Source organism: Dromiciops gliroides, chromosome 6 (assembly GCF_019393635.1).
Source record: "Dromiciops gliroides isolate mDroGli1 chromosome 6, mDroGli1.pri, whole genome shotgun sequence".
Lineage (NCBI taxonomy): Eukaryota > Metazoa > Chordata > Mammalia > Microbiotheria > Microbiotheriidae > Dromiciops > Dromiciops gliroides.
Window position 1 is genome coordinate 68,727,353 of NC_057866.1, and position 20,728 is coordinate 68,748,080.

Below are 20,728 nucleotides of genomic sequence, written 5' to 3' on the forward strand. Positions count from 1 at the left end.
CTTGTTTTTTAGCTCCACTCATCCAGGGCAATGAAATGAGAAAGATGCAAGTAGGAGAGACATCCAACTAGTACTACCAGACTGGGAAAGGAAATTAATGAAAGGAACCAAGTTCATCACAAGTGCTGTTTTACCCTCTTAAGGACTTAGACTTAAAATCAGAATGAGTCTTGATGCCCACCTGCACAATACGTTTTGTGAAGGGCTGCGTGATGACTTTCAAGAGTTCAGGGGCATCTTCTCCACGCTTGATATTAGAGGACATTATTATGATATTGGTGAGATGGAAGAGGTAGGCTGTGATCACCTCTAGAGGCAGCAGCACCAGCACTGACAACCAGTTAAAAAAATCATGGACAGTCGCTCCTGCAAAAGCCCTAGAGGAAGGAGAAAACCCAAAGAAAGAAAGAGCAGCAAGACAGTTAATTCACAGGGCTTACTGTGTGCAGAACGAGAAAAAACTGGCTTGAAAGTCAGGCTTCAAGTGCCATCTTTAGTTATAGGACCATGAGCAAGTCACTTAACAAAGTGAGCCAAGCCACTGCTGGAGCTGCCAATCAGCATCAGCCCTGGGGGATTTCCACATTAGAAGTTTCCCCACATCAATGAAATCATGGATCCAGGTGCCCCCCCCCCCAATTGAACAGAGCAGTTGAGGAAGAAAGACAGCATTGTCTACACACGTCACCATAATACCACCTCCTCTTGCACTGTTGTAGAGATTCTTGTTTCAAAGCTCTTTGCTATCTAGGAGCAATACTTCTGTGAAGTAGGCAGACCAGATTGTTAATGTTTCCATTTCACTGACAAGGAAACCTTCTTGCAATTTGCTCAACCAAGGTCACACAGGGAGTAGGTGGCAGATTTGGTAGTAATGACCAAGCCTCCTGATTAATCATTAGAGTGATCTTTGCCTCACCCTACCCACCCCCCACAACACACATACACACACACACACACACACACACACACACACACACACACACACAAAATATGCCTGACCCAAGCAGTCATGAGGGGGAGCAAATATGTTTATCCTATCAAGGATGAATTGAATCATAAATAGGATTATAGCTTTGGAACTGGGAGAGGTCTTAGTATAGACTTCTATACTACCTACTTTTTTGTTTGTTTGTTTGTTTTTGCTGATAAGGAAACTGAGAAAAAGAAGTGACTTTGCCCATAGTCAACAGAGGTAATAAATGGTAAACTCCATGACCTTTCCAATATACCTTTAGTTGACTTGCCAAAGTGGCAAGGTAGATAAAATACTGTAACCTGGAATTAAGAAGACTGGAGTTCCAATCTAGTCTCAAACACATACTACCAATGTGACCCTGGATAAGTCACTTAAACTCTACCTGCCTTAGTTCCCTCACATGTAAAGTGGGGACAACAATAGTACCTATGTCCCTGAGTTGTTGTGAGGCTAAAAGGAGACAATATTTATAAAGTGCTTTGTAAATAAATATTAAAGCTAAGCCTTTGGACCCAAATCATAAATGCTAGCTATTATTACATAATATCACATTATATTATATATCACATGGATATTCTATAATATTCTATATTACATGTCCTATCTATTATATAGAGAAGTGACACAATGGAGAGAGTGCTGGGTCTGGAGTCAGGAAGATCTAAGTTTAAACACAGTCTTAAGACACTTCCTGACTGTGTGACAATGGGCAAGTCAGTTGACCTTCATCTCCCTCAGTTTCCCCAGTTATAAAAAATGGGGATAACCATCAAGTATATCTCACAGGAATTGTGAAGATCCAGGGAGATAACATTTGTCAAGCAAATAAATAGCACAGTGCTTGGTACATAGTAAGTGCTTAATAAATGTTTGTTCCTTCCATTCTTTTTTATTATCATTTTTGGTTTACATTTTGAAATTTAATTCAGTTTCCTAGTTCACCCAGTACTACTGTTCTATTTTTTAAATTAATTTTTATTTTTGTTTTCATTTCCATACTCTCTTCTCTTTCTCCTCCCCTCCATGAAGTGAGAAGGCAAGAAATAATATTAACCATTATCCATATGAAGTTATGTAAAATATATGTCCACATTTGTCAAATAGTGTAAGAACAACAACAAACAAGAAAAAAAGAAAGAAAAAATATATGCTTCAATTTGCTGTTGGAATCTAACAGTTTTCCCTCTGAAGGCAGAATGCATTTGTCATCATGAGTCTTTTAGAATTGTCATGGATCACTGTATTGATCAGAGTAAAGTCATTACACTATTGTTGCTACCGTGTACAATATTCTCCTCATTATACTCACTACACTTTGCAGTAATTCACATGTCTTCCCAGGCTTTTCTGAAATCATTTCCTTCCCCACTTATTATACTCCAATAGTTTTCCATTATAATCATATGCCACAACTTGTTCAGCAATTCTCCAATTGATGGGCATCCCCTCAGTTTCCAATTCTTTGCCACCACACACACAAAAAAGCTACTATAAATTTTTTTGTACATATGTGTCTTTTTCTTTTTTCTGTGCTCTCTCTGGGCAGTATTGTTAGGTCATAGGGTATGCCTCTTTTTTATAGCTCTTTATGCATAGTTCCAAATTGTTCTCCAGAATGGTTGGACCAGTTTACAATTCTGCCAACAGTATGTTAGTATCCCTGCTTTTCCACATCCCTTCCAGCATTTGTCATTTTCCTTTTCTGTCATGGTTGGGAGATGATATTTCAGAGTTGTTTTAATTTACTTTTTTTTTTCATCAATTGTGATTTGGAACATTTTTCCTTATGACTTTGATAGCTTTGATTTCTTGTTCTGAAATCTGCCTGTTCATTTCTTATAATCATTTATCAATTGGGGAATGGGTCTTATATTAATAAATTTAGCTCAGTCCCCTACATATCTGAAAAATGAGACCTTTGATCAGAGAAACTTGTCAATTTTCCTCCCCCAGTTTCTTACTTTTCTTGTAAATTTGTCTGCATTGGTTTTGTTTGTGCAAAAAACTTTAGTGATTTAATGTAATCAAAATTATACTTTTTATCTTTAATAACCCTCTCATCTCTTTTTTGGTTTGGAAGTTTTCCCTTATCCATAGATCTGATGGGAAAATTCTTTATATGCTGTCCTAATTTGTTCAGGATATCCTTTATGTCTAAATCATGTACCCATTTTGAGCTTATCTTGTTATATCTTGTGAAATGTACTTTCCAGTTTTCCCAGAAGTTTTTGTCAAAAAGTGAGTTCTTGCCCCAATAGCTGGGATCTTTGGGTTTATGAAACGTTAGGTTATTCTGGTCGTTTACTTCTATATTTTGTGACCCTAATCTATTCCATTATCAACCACGCTATTTATTACCCTTTATTAGATTGTTTTGATGATTAATTATCACTTTATTTTATAGTTTGATCTATCCTAGTGCTAGGCCACTTTCCTTTAAAAAAAAATGTCTCCCATGATATTCTTGACCTTTTGTTCTACCAAATGAACTTTGTTAGTACTTTTTCAAACTGTATAAAATAATTCTTTGGTAGTTTGATTGGTATGGAATTGAATAAGTAAATTCATTTAGGTAGGATTGTCATTTTTATTATATTAGCTCAGTCTACCCATGAACAATTAATATGTCTCCAATATTTTAGATCTATTTGTGTGCTGTGTTTTATAATTATGTGCACATAGTTTCTGTGTGTCTTGGCAGGTGAATGCCCAAGTATTTTATACTGTCTGCAGTTATTTTAAAGGAAATGTCTCTTTTTATCCCTTCTTGATGGGTTTTTTTGGTAATATATAGAAATGCTAATTATGTGGTTTTTTTTATATCCTGCAACTTCACTAAAGATGTTCATTGTTTTGACTAGTTTTTTATTTGATTCTCTATGTTTCTCTAAATATACCATCATATCTGCAAAACGTAATGATTTTGTTTACTTGTTGCTTATGCTTATTATTTCTATTTCTTTTTCTTCTCTTATTGCTATGCCTTCTAGTACAATATTGAAAAAGAATGGTCTAGGCAGAGCCAAGATGGCAGAGAGGAAGCAGCAAGCTGCCTGAGCTCTCCTTCTGTTCCCCCAAAAAGAACATTAAATCAAGCCTCTGGACGGATTCTAAAACTACAGAACCTGCAAAGGGACAGAGAGACACAGTCTTCCAACCAGAGATCATTTAGAAGACTTCAGGAAAAGGTCTATCTGACTCAGGCAAAAGGGAGGCCCAGTGCAGGGCAGCAACCCAGCATCGAGGGGGTCGGGGCAAGTCAGCAGGAGCTACGGGCCACAGCTGAACAACTGAGGCCCCTGGAACCTGGCTCAAAACTCTGGTGGCCAAAAAGGACAGTGGAAAAACCTATCTGCACCGGCCGGGAGGGCCACGAACAGGGCAGGCAGGATCGGGTGCCGGTATCGGGCACCTGGCCAAGCACACTCAGACAGGAAGTATAGGGGGGCGAACTGCACACACTCCAAAGGCCTCAGAGTAAAAAGCCGGTCACACAGCACCTATACTCCTGCACAAGAAGCCCAAAACAGTGCCCCCAGAGCAGACCTCAACTCAACTTAAAAAATAAATAAATAAGGTGCAATAATGAGTAAGAAGCAAAAAAGAGCCCTCTCCATTGAGAGCTTCTGTATCAATAGGGAAGAAGCCAATGCACTCAGATGAGGACAATACCCTCAAATTGCCTACATGTGAAGCCTCATGAGGGAAGGTGAATTGGTCTCAAGAACAAAAAGCCTTCCTGGAAGAGCTCAAAAAGGATTTTAAAAATCAATTGAGAGATGTAGAAGAAAAAATGGGGAGAGAAATGAAAGCAAAACAAGAAAAATATGAAAAAAGAATCAGCAGCTTGGAAAAGGAAGCACAAAGATTGACTGGCCAAATGGAAAAAAAAAAGTGCATAATTTCACTGAAGAAAACAATGCCTTAAAATATTCATCTGGCCAAATGGAAAAAAAGGTGCATAATCTCATTGAAGAAAACAGTGCCTTAAAAAATTCACTTGGCTAAATGGAAAAAAAGGTACATAATCTTACTGAAGAAAACAATGCCTTAAAAATTAAAATTGGATAGTTGGAAGATAAGGAATCCATGAGACACCAGGAATCAGTCAAGCAGAAGCAAAAGAATGAAAAGATAGAAGAAAATGTGAAATACCTCATTGGAAAGACAACTGATCTGGAAAACAGATCGAGGAGAGAGAATTTGAGAATCATTGGACTGCCTGAAAGCCATGACCAGAAAAAGAATCTAGACACCATACTCCAGGAAATTATTAAGGAGAACTGCCCTGATATCATAGAATCAGAGGATAAAATCATCACTGAAAGAATCTACCAATCACCTCCTGAAAGAGACCCCAAAAGGAAAACTCCAAGGAATATTGTAGCCAAATTCCAGAATTATTAGGTGAAGGAGAAAATACTCCAAGCAGCCAGAAAGAAGCAATTTAAATATCATGGAGCCACAGTCAGGATTGCTCAGGACGTGGCAGCTTCAACATTAAAGGACCGCAAGGCTTGGAATATGATATTCCGGAAGGCAAAGGAGCTTGGATTGCAGCCAAGAATCTATTACCCAGCAAAAATGTGCATTTTCTTTCAGGGGAAAAGATGGACATTTAATGACATTGGGGACTTTCAATCTTTCCTGGTGAAAAGACCAGAACTGAATAGAAAATTCGATTTCAACATACAAGGCTCAAGAGAAGTTTAAAAAGGTAAACAGAGGGGGGGGTAAAAAAAAGGTTACCCTATTAGGTTAAACTGTTTATATCCCTACACGGGAAGATAATACTCATAACTCTTAAGAATTGTAAATGTATTTGGGCAGAGAGAAGGACTTTACACAGAGGGTATAAATATAAATCGTCTTTGAGGTGATGATACAGAAAAGAATTAAGGGGTTAAAAAGGGAGTCTATGGGGAGGAGAGGAAAGGGGAGGTGGAATGGGATGAATTATATCATATGAAGAGGTAAAAAAAACCCTATTACAATAGAGGGAAAGAAAGGAGGGGTGAACATTATTTCAACCCTATTCTCATTAGATTTGATTCAAAGAGGGAATAACATATACGTTCATTGGGATAGAGAAACTTAATTCATTCTTTAGGGAAACAAAAGGGGAAGGGAAAGGGGGGGACTGATAGAAGGGAGGACAAAAGCAAGGGAGAAAAGGGTAAAGAAAAGAGAGGGGGGTGATAAAAAGGGAGGGCAGATCGGGGGAGGCAGGGGTAAGAAGTAAAACGTCGGTGAGGAGGAATAGGGTGAAAGAAGGGGGGAAAAGTACAAAGGGGGTAAATAGAATGGAGGGGAATAGACAGTCAGTAATAATAACTGTGAATGTGAATGGGATGAACTCTGCTATAAAACAGAAGCAAATTGCAGAGTGGATTAAAAACCAGAATCCTACAATATGCTGTTTATAAGAAACACATTTGAAGCAGAGAGATACACACAGAGTAAAGGTAAAAGGCTGGAGCAGAATATATTATGCTTCAGCTAAAGTAAAAAAAGCAGGGGTAGCAATCCTTATCTCAGACAAAGTGCAGGCAAAAATAGATCTCATTAAAAGAGATAAGGAAGGAAATTATATCTTGCTTAAAGGTACTATAGATAATGAAGTAATATCAATATTAAATATGTATGCGCCAAGTGGTGTAGCATCCAAGTTCTTAGAGGAGAAGTTAAATGAGTTACAAGAGGAATTAGACAGTAATACTATACTAGTGGGGGATCTGAATCTCCCCCTCTCAGAATTAGATAAATCTAGCTGAAAAATAAATAAGAAATAAGTGAAAGAGGTAAATAGATTACTAGAAAAGTTAGACATGATAGATGTCTGGAGAAAACTGAATGGGGATAGAAAGGAATATACCTTCTTCTCAGCAGTACACGGCACATTTTCAAAAATTGACCATGTATTAGGGCACAAAAACATCATAGTAAAATGTAGAAAGGCAGAAATAGTAACTGCATCCTTTTCAGATCATGATGCAATAAAAATTACATGTAAGAAAGAGCCAGGGAAAAGTAGAATGAAAATCAATTGGAAACTAAATAATTTCATTCTAAAGAATGAATGGGCCAAACAACAAACCATAGAAACAATCAATAACTATATCCAAGAGAATGACAATAATGAGACAACATACCAAAATCTATGGGATGCAGCCAAAGCAGTGCTTAGGGGAAAATTTATAGCTCTAAATGCTTACATGAATAAAAAAGAGAAAGAGGAGATTAATGAATTGGGCATGCAACTTAAAAAGCTAGAAAAAGAACAAATTAGAAATCCCCAATTAGATACTAAATTAGAGATCCTGAAAATCAAAGGAGAAATTAATAAGATTGAAAGCAAAAAAACTATAGAATTAATCAATAAAACTAAGAGCTGATTTTATGAAAAAAACAATAAAATAGATAAAATATTGGTTAATTTGATTAAAAAAAAGGAAGAAGAAAACCAAATTACCAGTATCAAAAATGAAAAAGGTGATGTTACCACCAATGAAGTGGAAATTAAATCGATAATTAGGAATTATTTTGCCCAACTGTATGCCAATAAATTTGACAATCTAAATGAAATGGATGAATATTTACAAAAATACAAACTTCCCAGGTTAACTGAAGAGGAAATAAAATCCTTAAATAAACCCATATTAGAAAAAGAAATTGAACAAGCCATTAATGAACTCCCTAAGAAAAAATACCCAGGGCCAGATGGGTTTACAGGTGAATTTTACCAAACATTTAAACAACAATTCCAATATTATACAAATTATTTGGAAAAATAGGTGAAGAAGGAATTCTACCAAATTCGTTTTATGACACAAATATGGTGATGATACCAAAACCAGGCAAAGCAAAAAAAGAGAAAGAAAATGATAGACCAATTTCCCTAATGAACATTGATGCTAAAATCTTAAATAAGATATTAGTAAGGAGATTACAGCAAGTGATCACCAGGATAATACACTATAACCAGGTGGGATTTATACCAGGAATGCAGGGCTGGTTCAACATTAGGAAAACTATTAACATAATCAACCATATCAATAAGAAAACCAACCAAAATCATATGATTATCTCAATAGATGCAGAGAAAGCTTTTGACAAAATACAACAACCATTCCTAATAAAAACACTGGAGAGTTTAGGAATAGGGGGAGCTTTCCTTAAAATAATAAACAGTATCTACCTAAAGCCATCAGCAAGTATTATATGCAATGGAGATAAATTAGAAGCCTTCCCAATAAAATCAGGGGTGAAACAGGGATGTCCATTATCACCTCTATTATTTAATATTGTCCTAGAAATGTTACCTTTAGCAATCAGAGAAGAGAAAGGAATTAAAGGAATTAGAATAGGCAAGGAGGAAACAAAACTATCACTCTTTGCAGATGATATGATGGTATACTTAAAGAATCCTAGAGAATCAACTCAAAAATTACTTGAAATAATTAACAACTTCAGCAATGTAGCAGGATATAAAATAAATCCACATAAATCATCAGCATTTCTATACATGACCAACAAAGTCCAGCAGCAAGAGATAGAAAGAGAAATTCCATTTAAAATAACAGTGGATAATATAAAATACTTGGGAGTCTACTTGCCAAGACAAACCTAGGAACTCTATGAACACAACTACCAAACACTCTTCACACAAATCAAATCAGATCTAAATAATTGGAAAGATATCAAGTGCTCATGGATAGGCAGAGCTAATATAGTAAAAATGACAATACTGCCTAAATTAATTTACTTATTCAGTGCCATACCAATCAGACTACCTAAAAATTATTTTATAGAGCTAGAAAGAATAATAACAAAATTCATCTGGAAAAAACAAAAAATCAAGAATATCCAGGGAAATAATGAAAAAAAATTCACAGGGAGGTGGGTTAGCTGTACCAAACCTGGAGCTCTACTATAAAGCGGCAGTCATCAAAACTATCTGGTACTGGCTAAAAAATAGAGTGGTAGATCAATGGAATAGGCTAGGCTCAGGAAATGCAGTAGTAAATGACACTAGTAATGTAGTGTTTGATAAACCCAAAGACTTCAGCTTCTGGGATAGGAATTCAGTATTTGACAAAAACTGCTGGGAAAACTGGAAGACAGTATGGCAGAAATTAGGCATAGACCAACATCTGACACCTTATACTAAAATAAGGTCAAAATGGATACATGATTTAGACATAAGAGGTGATACCATAGGTAAATTAGGAGAGAAAGGAATAGTCTACCTATCAGACCTTTGGAAAGAAAAACAGTTTATGACCAAACAAGAGATAGAGTATATTATAAAATGCAAAATGGATGATTTTGATTACATTAAATTAAAAAGCTTTTGTACAAACAGAAGCAATGCATCCAAAATTAGAAGGGAGTCAGAAAGCTGGGAAACAATTTTTATGGCCAGTACTTCTGATAAAGTCCTCATTTCTAAAATATATAGGGAACTAAATCAAATTTATAAGAATCCAAGTCATTCCGCAATTGAGAAATGGTCAAAGGATATGAACAGGCAGTTTTCTGATGAAGAAACCAAAGCTATCTATTGTCATATGAAAAAATGCTCTAAATCTCTAATGATTAGAGAGATGCAAATTAAAACAACTCTGAGGTACCACCTGACACCTATCAGATTGGCTAAAATGACAAAAAAGGAAAATAATAAATGTTGGAGAAGCTGTGGGAAAATTGGAACATGAATGCATTGTTGGTGGAGCTGTGAACTGATCCAACCATTCTGGAGAGCAATTTGGAATTATGCCCAAAGGGTGATAAAGCTGTGCATGCCCTTTGACCCAGCAATACCACTTTTGGGTCTGTTTCCCAAAGAAATCATGGAAGGGGGAAAAGGACCTACACGTACAAAAATATTTATAGCTGCTCTTTACATGGTGGCAAGGAATTGGAAGTTGAGGGGGTGCCCATCAATTGGGGAATGGCTGAACAAGTTGTGGTATATGAATACAATGGAATACTATTGTGCTGTAAGAAGTGATGAGCAGGAGGAGTTCAGAGAAACCTGGAGGGTCTTGCGTGAGCTGATGATGAGTGAGATGAGCAGAACCAGAAGAACATTGTACACAGTATCATCAACATTGAGTGTTGATCTACTGTGATGGACTATATTCTTCTCATCAATGCAATGGTACAGAAGAGTTCCAGGGAACTCATGATGGAAGAGGATCTCCAAATCCAAGAAAAAAAAAAAAGAACTGTGGAGTATAGATGCTGAATGAACCATACTATTTCTTTTGTTTTTGGTGCTGTTGTTTTTTTCTATTTTGAGGTTTTTCATCAGTGCTCTGATTTTTTCTCTTATAACATGACTAATGCAGAAATAGGATTAATGTTATTATGTGTATATATATATATATGTGTGTGTGTGTGTGTGTGTGTGTAACCTATATCAGATTACCTGCTATCTAGGGGAGGGTAAAGGGAGGGGAGGGAGGGAGAAAAATCTGAAATTGTAAAGCTTGTATAAACAAAAGATGAGAACTATCTTTCATGTAATGGAAAAAAATAATAAAATACTTTATTAATTAAAAAAAAAGTAGAGTCTAAACTTAAAAAAAAAAGAAAAAGAATGGTGATAATGGACATCCTTGCTTTACTCCTGATCTTATTAGAAAGGCTTCTAATTTATCTCTATTGCAGATAATGCTTTCTCTTTCATTTAGATAGTAGCTACTTATCATTTTAAGAAAAGCTCCATTTATTCTATTTTTAATAGGAAGGAATGTTGTATTTTGTCAAGAGCTTTTTCTATATCTATTGAAATAATCATATGATTTCTGTTGTTTTTGTTATTGTTAGTTCAATTATGCTGACAGTTTACTTAATATTGAACCAGCTCTGCATTCCTGGTGTAATTCCCACCTGGACATGATATGATCTTTGTGATATATTGCTATAATCTCCTTGATAACATTTTATTTTAAATTTTTGCATCAATTTAAAATTTTTGCTTTTGGGAATGTGATCTACAGTTTTCTATCTCTGTTTTGGTTCTCCCTGGTTTAGGTATCAAAAATATATTTGTGAAACAGAAGGAATTTAATAAGACTCTTTTGCCTATTTTTTCAAATCATTTATATAGCATTGGAATGAATTGTTCTTTAAATATTTGATATAATTAATTTATAAATCCATCTGGTCCTCAGGTTTTATTTTGTTCCCCTTAGGAAGCTTATTGATAGCTTATTCAATTTCCTTTTCTATAATAGGGTTATTTAAGTATACTATTTTATCTTCTGTTAACTTGGGCAATTCATATTTTTATAAATATTCATCTATTTAGTTTAGATTGTCAGTTTTATTGGCATAAAATTAGGCAAAATAGTTCCTAACAATTGCTTTAGTTTTAACTAATCTTTTTATGTTTTCTGTTTCTTACATCGCCATAGTATCCCATGTATCACTCCCTAAGAGCCATCCAATATGATAGTGGGGTATTTAGAAAGGGAAAAAAAGTGGCATAATTGCTCACTTATGTTCAGAAAGTTGCAAAACATGTGCAATGTGTAATACCTGTAGACCTTCCCACCTCTACTAATGGATAGGTAGGAAGTGTCTTCTCATAGCTGCTTCATTTGAGTCCTCCTTGACCTTTATAACTGTTATATTTACTTTTGTTGTTGTCGATGTGCTATTCTTTCTGTTTATCATTATGGTGACTATGCATATGAATTTTCTTGGCTATGCTTACTTCACATATATCTTTCTATGCTTTCTCTGTATTTATCAAATGCATCATTTCTTATAGCACAATCATATTCCACTAGATTCAAGTACAACAATTTGTTTAGCCTTTCCCCAATTGATATTTTGGATTATAGGAAGACTTTTTTTCCCAATTATGGTTTCCTTGGGGTATAAGTCCAATAATAGAGTCTCTGGTTCAAAGGGTTTGAACGTTTTAGTCACTTTGTTTGCATAATTTCAAATTATTCTCCAAAATGGTTGTACCATTTCACTGTTCCACCAACATTGTATTAGTGTTCCTATCTTTCTACAACCCCTCCAATACTGACTCTTGCCATTTTTGTCATTTTTGCCAATTTGTTTTTTATTTTAATTTATTTTAACATTCTTTTTTTTCAAGTTTGAGTTTCAAAATCTTCCCTCCCATCAGCCCCTTTGCCACCCATTGAGAAGACAAATAATATAATATCAGTTATACATGTGAAGTCATGTAAAACATGTCCCTTTTACCCATGTTAAAAAAAATGTTTTTAAAGAAACATGCTTCAATCTGCTCTCAGAGTTCATCAGTTTTCCCTCTCTGGAGGTGGATAGCATTTTTTAAAAAATCACAGGCCCTTTGGAATTGTCTTGAATCATTGAATTGATCAGAATAGCTAAGTCTTTCACAGTTGACCATCATTACAATACTGATGTTACTAAATGCAATGATCTCCTGGTTCTGCTCATTTCATTCTGCTTCAATTCATATAGGTCTTGTCAGGTTTTTCTGAAACCATCCTGTTTTTCGTTTCTTATAGCACAATAGTATTCTATCATTATCATATACCACAATTTATCCAGCCATTCCCCAACTGATGGGCATCCCCTCAATTTCCAAACCTTAGCTACCACAAAAAGAGTTGCTATAAATAGTTTTGTACACAGAGACACTTTTCCTTTTCTTTTAACCCCTTTGGGATACAAACCTAGTAGTTGGTATTGGTAGGTCAAAGACCATGCAAAGTTTTTATATTCCTTTGGCATTATTCCAAACTGCTCTTCAGAATGGTAGAGCACAACTCCACTAACAGCACATTAATATCGCTGCTTTTTCACATCCCTTCCAGCTTTTGCCATTTTCCTTTTCTATGAGCCATTCTCATGAGTGTTAAAATTGCTTTAATTTGGATTTCTCTAATCTATTGACTTAAAACATTTTTCAAAAGACTTTTGATAGCTTTGATTTTTCATTCTAGCATCTGCCTGATCATATCTTATGACCATTTGTCAATCAGGGAATGGTTCTTATTTTTATAAATTTGGCTAGGTTCCCTATATATTTGAGAAATGAGGTCATCATTCAGCTGACATTGTTTTTCTCCCAGTTTCCTGCTTTACTTCTAATTTTGACTGCATTGTTATTGTTTGTACAAAAATGTATTTAACTTTATGTAACCAAAAGTATCCATTATGCACCCCATGATACTCTTTATCTCTTTTTTTGTTCATAAATTCTTCCTTTATGCATAAATCTGACAGGTTAATTTTGATATGTTCTCCTAATTTACTTATGATATCACACTTCATATCTGTCATATGCCCATTCTGACCTTATCTTGGTAGAAATTGTGAGATGTTGGTCATAGTTTCCAATTTTACAAGATTATTTATATATCTTGAATATCAAATCCTTATCAGAGGATTTTGATGCAAAGATTTTTATCTCATTCAACCACTTCCCATCTTTTGCAAGATGCATTAATGTTTGTACAAAAGCTTTCAGTTTCAAATATTCAAAATTATCCGTTTTATTTTCTGTAATTGCTGCTATCTCTTGTTTGGTTAAGAATACACCTTTTACAAATAGGTGTGAGAGGTTCCCTTTCAATTTTTTTATAATATGATCTTTAATGTTAAGATCATATATCCATTTAGAATGTGTATTGAGGGGTTCACACTTCACATGTGGAGTAAGGTGTTGATCTAAGCCTAATTTTGCCAGACTGCTTTCTACTTTTCCCAGCAGGCTTTTTAATCACATAGGAAATGTCCCCATATATAATATATTTTTTCACTGTATCAAGTACTCGGTTATTAAAGTTCTATTGTTTCTGGATCTCTCTAGTCTAGTCTCTTCCATTGACCTATCCCTCTATTTAAAAAAAAATTTTTTTTTCTCTAATCACATGTAAAAACAATTTTTGGCATTCACTTTTTTCATTTTTGAGTTTTAAATTCTATCCCTACCTCCCTTTCTGCCTCCCTACCTGAGATGGTCAACAATCTGATATAGGTTATACATAAACATATTTTCATATTAGTAATTTTGTAGAAGAAAACAGAGTCCAAACAATAATAAAGAAAAAGAAAGGTTTTTGTAAAAGTATGCTTTAATCCTCATTCAGACTCCATCAGTTCTCTCTCTGGAGATGGATAGCATTTTTCATCATAAGTCCTTCATGATTGTCTTGAATCATTGTATTGCTGAGAATAGTTTAGTCATTGACAGGTGATTGTTGTACATTACTACTATTATTGTGTACAATATTCACCTGGTTCAGCTCACTTCATGCTATATCAGTTCATGTAAACCTTTCTAGGTTTTTTATGAAATCATCTTACTCATCATTTCTTATAACACAATAGAATTCCATAACGTTCATATGCCACAACTTGTTCAGCCATTCCCCAACTAATGGACATCCCCTTGATTTCCAATTCTTTGCCACCACAAAAAGAGCTGCTATAAATATTTTTATACAAATAGTTTCTTTTCACTTTTTTGTTATCTCTTTGGGATATATAGCTAGTAGAAGTATTGCTAGGTCAAAAAATATCAACAGTTTTATAACCCTTTGGGCATAGTTACAAATTGCTCTCCAGAATGGTTGAATCAGTTCACTATTCCAACAACAGTGCATTAGTATTCCAATTTTCTTACATTCCCTCCAACATTTGTCATTTTCCTTTTCTGCCATATTAGCCAATTTGATATGTGTGGGGTGGTACCTCAAGAGTTGTTTTAATTTGCATTTATCTAATCAATAGTGATTTAGATCATGTTTTCATATGATTATAGATAGCTTTGATTACTTCATCTGAAAACTGCCTGTTCATATCCTTTGACCATTTATCAATTGAAGAATGGCTCTTATTTTTATAAAATTGACTCCGTTCAATATATTTGAGAAACAAGGCCTTTATTATAGAAACTTGTTGTAAATTTTTTTTTCAGTTATGGTTATTGTATATTTCCCTCCATCCTATTTTCTCCCTTTTATCCTATTCTCCTTTCCCATGTCCATCCTAAAAATCTTTTTTGCTTCAGACTACCACCTCTCCAAATATAACTTTCTATCAGTACCCTTCCCCCACAACACACACACACACACATACACACACACACACACACACACACACACACACACACACACACACACACACACACACACACACACACAAACTTCTCTTATCCCTACCGCCTACTGCTTTCCTGTAGGGTAAGACAGATTTCTATACTCAACTGAATTTGTATTTTATTTCATCTTTGAGCCAATTCCAATGAGAGTAATGTTCAAACATTCCCCCCTTTTCCTCCCCCTTCTTCCCCTCTGCTGTAAAAGCTTTTTTACACCTCTTTTAAATTTAATTTTTAAAATTTAATTTAATTGATTTTTTTTTTTTTGGTGAGGCGACTGGGGCTAAGTCACTTGCCCAAGGTCACACAGCTAGTAAGTGTTAAGTATCTGAGGCCGAATTTGAACTCAGGTCCTCCTGAATCCAGGGCTGGTGCTCTATCCACTATACCACCTAGCTACTCCGATACCTCTTTTATGTGAGATAATTTATCCCATTCTACCACTCCCTTTTCTCTGGGAGCATCCTTTTTCTCACCCCTTAATTTTATTTTTTAGATAATCATCTCATCATATTCAACTCATACCCATGTCCTCTGTTTATGTAAACGCCTTCTAAATGACCCAATAATGAGAAAGTTCTTAGGAGTTACAAGTATTATTTTTCTATATAGGAATGGAAACAATTTAGCCTTATTGAATCCCTTATGATCTCTTTTCCATATTTATATTTTTAAGCTTTTCTTCAGACTTATATTTAAATGTCAAATTTTTCCTTGGCTCTGGTCTTTTTATCAGGAATGCTTCAAAGTCCTTGATTTTTTTTCTTTTTTTCTTTCATTTATTTAGAATTTTATTTTTCCCCAATTACATGTAAAAAACAATTTTAACATCCTTTTTCTTTTTTTTTTGTTAGTGAGGCAATTGGGGTTAAGTCACTTGCCCAGGGTCACACAGCTAGTAAGTCTTAAGTGTCTGAAGCTGGTGCCACCTAGCTGCCCCTTTAACATCCATTTTTAAAACTTTGTCCTCCAAATTCTCTTCCTTCTTCTTCCCCCCCCTTAAGAAGGCAAGCTATTCAATATAAGTTATACATGTGTAGTCATACAAAACATTTCCATACTAGGTTGTGAAAGAAAACAAACAAAAGTCAAGAAAAACAAACTAAAAAAAATATTCTTCAATCTGTTTTCAGATACTATCAGTTCTTTCTCTGGAGATGGATTGCATTTTTTATCATAAGTCCTTCAGAGTTGTTTTGGATCATTGTATTACTGAGAATAGCAAAATCAATCACAGGTGATCATCTTACAACATTGCTGTTACTTTGTATATAGTATATTTCACTTTGCAAAAGTTCATGTAAGCCTTTCCAGGTTTTTCTGAGAGCATCCTGCTCATCATTTCTTATAGCACAATAGTGTTCCATCATAATCACATCCCACAATCTGTTCAGCCATTCCCCAATTGATAGGCATCCCCTCAATTTAAAATTCTTTGCACCAGAAAAGAGCTACCACAAATATTTTTTGTATATATAGGTCCTTTAACTTTTTGGTTTTTATCTCTTTAGTGATGTTACTAGGTCAACGAGTATGCATGGTTTTATAGCCCTTGGGCCATACCTCCAAATTGCTCTATAGAATGCTTAAATCAGTTTACAACTCCACCAACAGTACATTGATGTCTCATTTTTCCCATATCCCCTCAACATTTGTCATTTCTCTTTGCTGTCCTATTTCTCTCTGCTGTCATACCAGTAGGTATGAGGTAGTATCCCAGAATTGTTTTGAAAAGTCCTCTATTGTACTGAATATCCATTTTTTCCCATGAATGATTAATACTTCGTTTTACTGGGTAGATGATTCTTGATTGTAAGTCTAGCTCTTTTTCCTTTCAGAATACCATATTCCAAGCTCTTGAATTCTTTAATATAGAAGTTGCTAAATCTTGTGTTATCCTGACTATAGCCCCATGATATTTGAATTGTGTTTTCTCCTTGACCTAGGAGATCTAGAATTTGGCTATAATATTCCTGGGAGTTTTCATTTTGGGGCCTCTTTCAAGAGGTGATTGGTAGATTCTTTCACTGTTTTGCCCTGTTTCTTAATTATCAGGGCAATATTCCTTGATAACTTCTTGAAATATGATATATAGGCTCTTTTTTATCATGGCTTTCAGGTAGTCCAATAATTCTTATCTTATTTCTCTTTTATCTATTTCTAGGCTTGTTATTTTTCCAATGAGATATTTCACATTTTCTTCTATTTTCTTCTTTTTGTGTTTTATTGTTTCTTGCTTTCTCATAGAGTCATTATTTTCTACTTGCCAAATTCTACTTTTTAAGAAGTTCTTTTTGAACTTTTGTATCTCCTTTTCCATTTGGCCAATTCTACTTTTTAAGGCATTCTTCTCTTCATTGGATTTTTGTGTTTCTTTAAAAAAACTATTTCGTCTTTTCTGTTTTTTAAGGTGTTATTTTCTCCAGTATTTTTTGTACCTCCTTTACCAAGCTGTTGACTTTTTAAAAATAATTTTCTTGTGTCACTCATTTCTTTTCTCACTTTTTCTTCTACCTCTCTTATTTGATTTTAAAAATCCTTTTTGAGCTCTTCTATGAATTCTTTTTGGGCCTGAGACCAATTCACATTTGTCTTTGTAGCTTTGGATATAGCAGTTTTTGACTTGGTTGTTTTCTTCTGAGATTTGTTTTGATCTTCCCTATTACCGTAGTAACTTTCTATGGTCAGGATCCTTTTTGGTGACTTGCTTATTTTTGTGGCTCTTCCCTCAGGGCTCATGGAGTGCTGCACAGTTACCTACATGCAATGTCCCATCCTGATTATCTGTCACACTTAGCTCTTTCCCCATTACCAGCAGTTCAGAGCTTTACAGTGTCATTGCTTCCAGACTATAATGTCTAGCAGGCTTTTTCTCTTGAAGGGCTATGGCCAAGCTGACCCAAGAAAACTTCCACAGCCTAGGGCTGGTGTCACTATATCACTGGAAAGAGAGAGTAAGGAACATATTGCATAGGTGGGTGTTGATATAAGCCTATATCCTACATTTGGTCTGCTAGTGTAGCCTTGCTGGTGGTTGTATAGAACGTAGAGAGTAGGTGCTTAATGAGTTTAGGATCAGTGAGTGTCAGTTCCTTGGGGTTTTGTTTCTTTTAACCTTGTTTTGGATTCTTAGTGCCCTAGACCATGGTAATAGATGAAGTTGTTTTATATTTGGTGCAAATTTCCATTTGGGGGAGGTTTGAAAGGTCATGGAGACCAGAAAAAATGTCTAATCTTCCATGACCCAGACTTGCCTCCAATTGCTATAATTTCATTTTCAGTGGTCATGCACTCATGCTTTACAAAACTGATAATTTGGTTTTCTTCTTTCGTTTTTAATCAAATTAGCCAGTGATTTATTTATTTTATTGTTTTTTTTTCATAAAACTGACTTCTATTAATTAGTTCAATTGGGTTTTTAACTTTCAATTTTATTAATCTCTCCTCTGATTTTCAGAATTTCTATCTTTATATTTAATTGTAGATTTTTAACTTGTTCTTGTTCAAGTTTTATGAGTTGCATACCTAATTCATTGATCTGTTCTTTCTTTCTTTCACTGATATACACATTTAGAGATAAAATTTCTCCTAAGTAATGCTTTGATTGCATCCCAAAAATTTTAGTATATTGTCTTTGTTGTCATTATTAATTTGTTTCCATGATTTGTTCTGTGACCCACTTATTCTTTAGGATTAGATTATTTAATTTCCAATTTATTTTTAAACTATGTTTCAGAGGCTTTTTATTGCATTATGGTCTAAAAGAGTACATTTTATGTTTCTGCTCCTCGCCATTGGTTTGTGAGATTTTTATGCCCTAACACATGGTCACTTTTTGTGAAGGTGCCATGTGCAACTGAGATAAAAAGTATACTCATTTCTATTCCCATTCAATATTCTTCAGAAGTCTACCATATCTGACTTTTCTAAAATGCTATTCATCTCCTTAACATCTTTCTTATTGATTTTATGGTTGGATTTATCTAAAGAGGGGTAAATTGAGGTCCTCCACCAGTATGGTTTTACTATCTAATTCATCCAATAGTTCCTTTCATTTTCCTTCAAGAATTTGGATGCTATACCATTTGGTGCATATATGTTCAGTATTGATATTACTTCATTGTCTGTGACACATTTTAGCAAAATGTAGTTTCCCTGATTATCTCTTTTAATTAGGTCTATTTTTCTTTTGCTTTGTCTGAGATCATTATTGCTACCCCTTCCTTTTTTTAACTAAAGTCTAATAGATTCAGCTTCAAGCACTTATTTTAACTCTGTGTATGTCTTTCTGTTCCAAATGTGTCTCTTGTAAACAATACTCCCTTTACATTGAAGCTGCTAAATCTCATGGGATCCTGACTGTGCCACCATGGTATTTGAATTCTTTCTGTCTAGCTACTTGCAGATTTAACCAATCTGGGAACTCTAGAATTTGGTTACAATATTTCTGGGAGGTTTTATTTTGGAATCTCTTTCAGGAGGTGATTGATAGATTTTTTTCGATTTCAATTTTACACCACACTCCCCCCCACCTCCCTACTCCCGCCTCCCCATTCTATTTGGGCTGTTTTCCTTTGTAACTTTTTGAAATATGCTGTCCAGGCCTAGGTTCTGTTAGCTCCCAGTGTTGCCATGACCTCAAATGCCTACAGCCAGGGCTGCTTCATTCTCCCAGCCAGCTCCCAACACAATGTCATAGACCTCTGATTCTCTTTTTTTAAAGCTGTTCACAATGATTTTGTTGGCTTGTCTACTCAGAATTCAATTTGGCATTTTCTTTGGTTGTTTTGTAGAAAAGGTTTGAAGGAAAATTTGGCAATTGTGACCCTTCATTCCATTATCTTGACCCTAGCCTCCATTCCATTATTATTACTGTAAAACTTGGGAGCTATGCAGAAGCAGCCTACTAAAAAGTGGTATGGCATGCAACTGCTCTTGATTCCAATTAAAAATCTCTGCCATGGGGCAGCTAGGTGGCACAAGTAGATAGAGCACTGGTCCTGGATTCAGGGGAACCTGAGTTCAAATCCGGCCTCAGACACTTGACACTTACTAGCTGTGTGACCTGGGCAAGTCACTTAACCCCAATTGCCTCACCAAAAAAAAAAAAATCTCTCCCCTGTACCCAATGTAGCTCTGTTGGTATAGACAGAGTAGCCATTATTATGTTCAAATACCAAATATTTGTTGGACATTTACCCTGCAGGAACACCACTAGGTCTTAAAGTATTTGTGATTCACAGACAGAAGTAGAACTGGATAATATGAGACAGTAGATGTTAAATATGACAGAGAGGTGGCCTAATGGCACAGAATGGTCCATTATTTATTTGCATATAAATATATATGTATGTATACATATGTATGTATATATACACATATATGTATACATATATATGTATATATATGTATGTATACATATATATGTGAGTGTATATGTTTACACACACAGGTTCTTCTACTAACATGCTTCTATTGACTAAGAGACAAGGTACGACATTTACTGTCAAAGAACAGTGCAATTTCTCAATACTGATTACAGTAAACAAGAAAGGCAAAAATGATGTGAGCATCACTTCTTATAAGTTTTCATGTTCTAGTTTGCTCTGATCTCCATATAGCAGGCA

The 20,728-nt window shown here is 35.0% G+C and overlaps 1 protein-coding gene across 1 annotated transcript in view; it reads right to left on the minus strand.

Moving 5' to 3' along the window:
* The window catches only part of LOC122732001 (sodium-dependent phosphate transport protein 2B-like), a 52,615-nt gene that overhangs the window by 16,174 nt on the left and 15,713 nt on the right, over positions 1 to 20,728 (minus strand). The window contains exon 7 of the mRNA XM_043972215.1: positions 182 to 377. Coding sequence (XP_043828150.1) covers positions 182 to 377 — 196 coding nt within the window. The remainder of the gene's footprint in view (positions 1 to 181; positions 378 to 20,728) is intronic.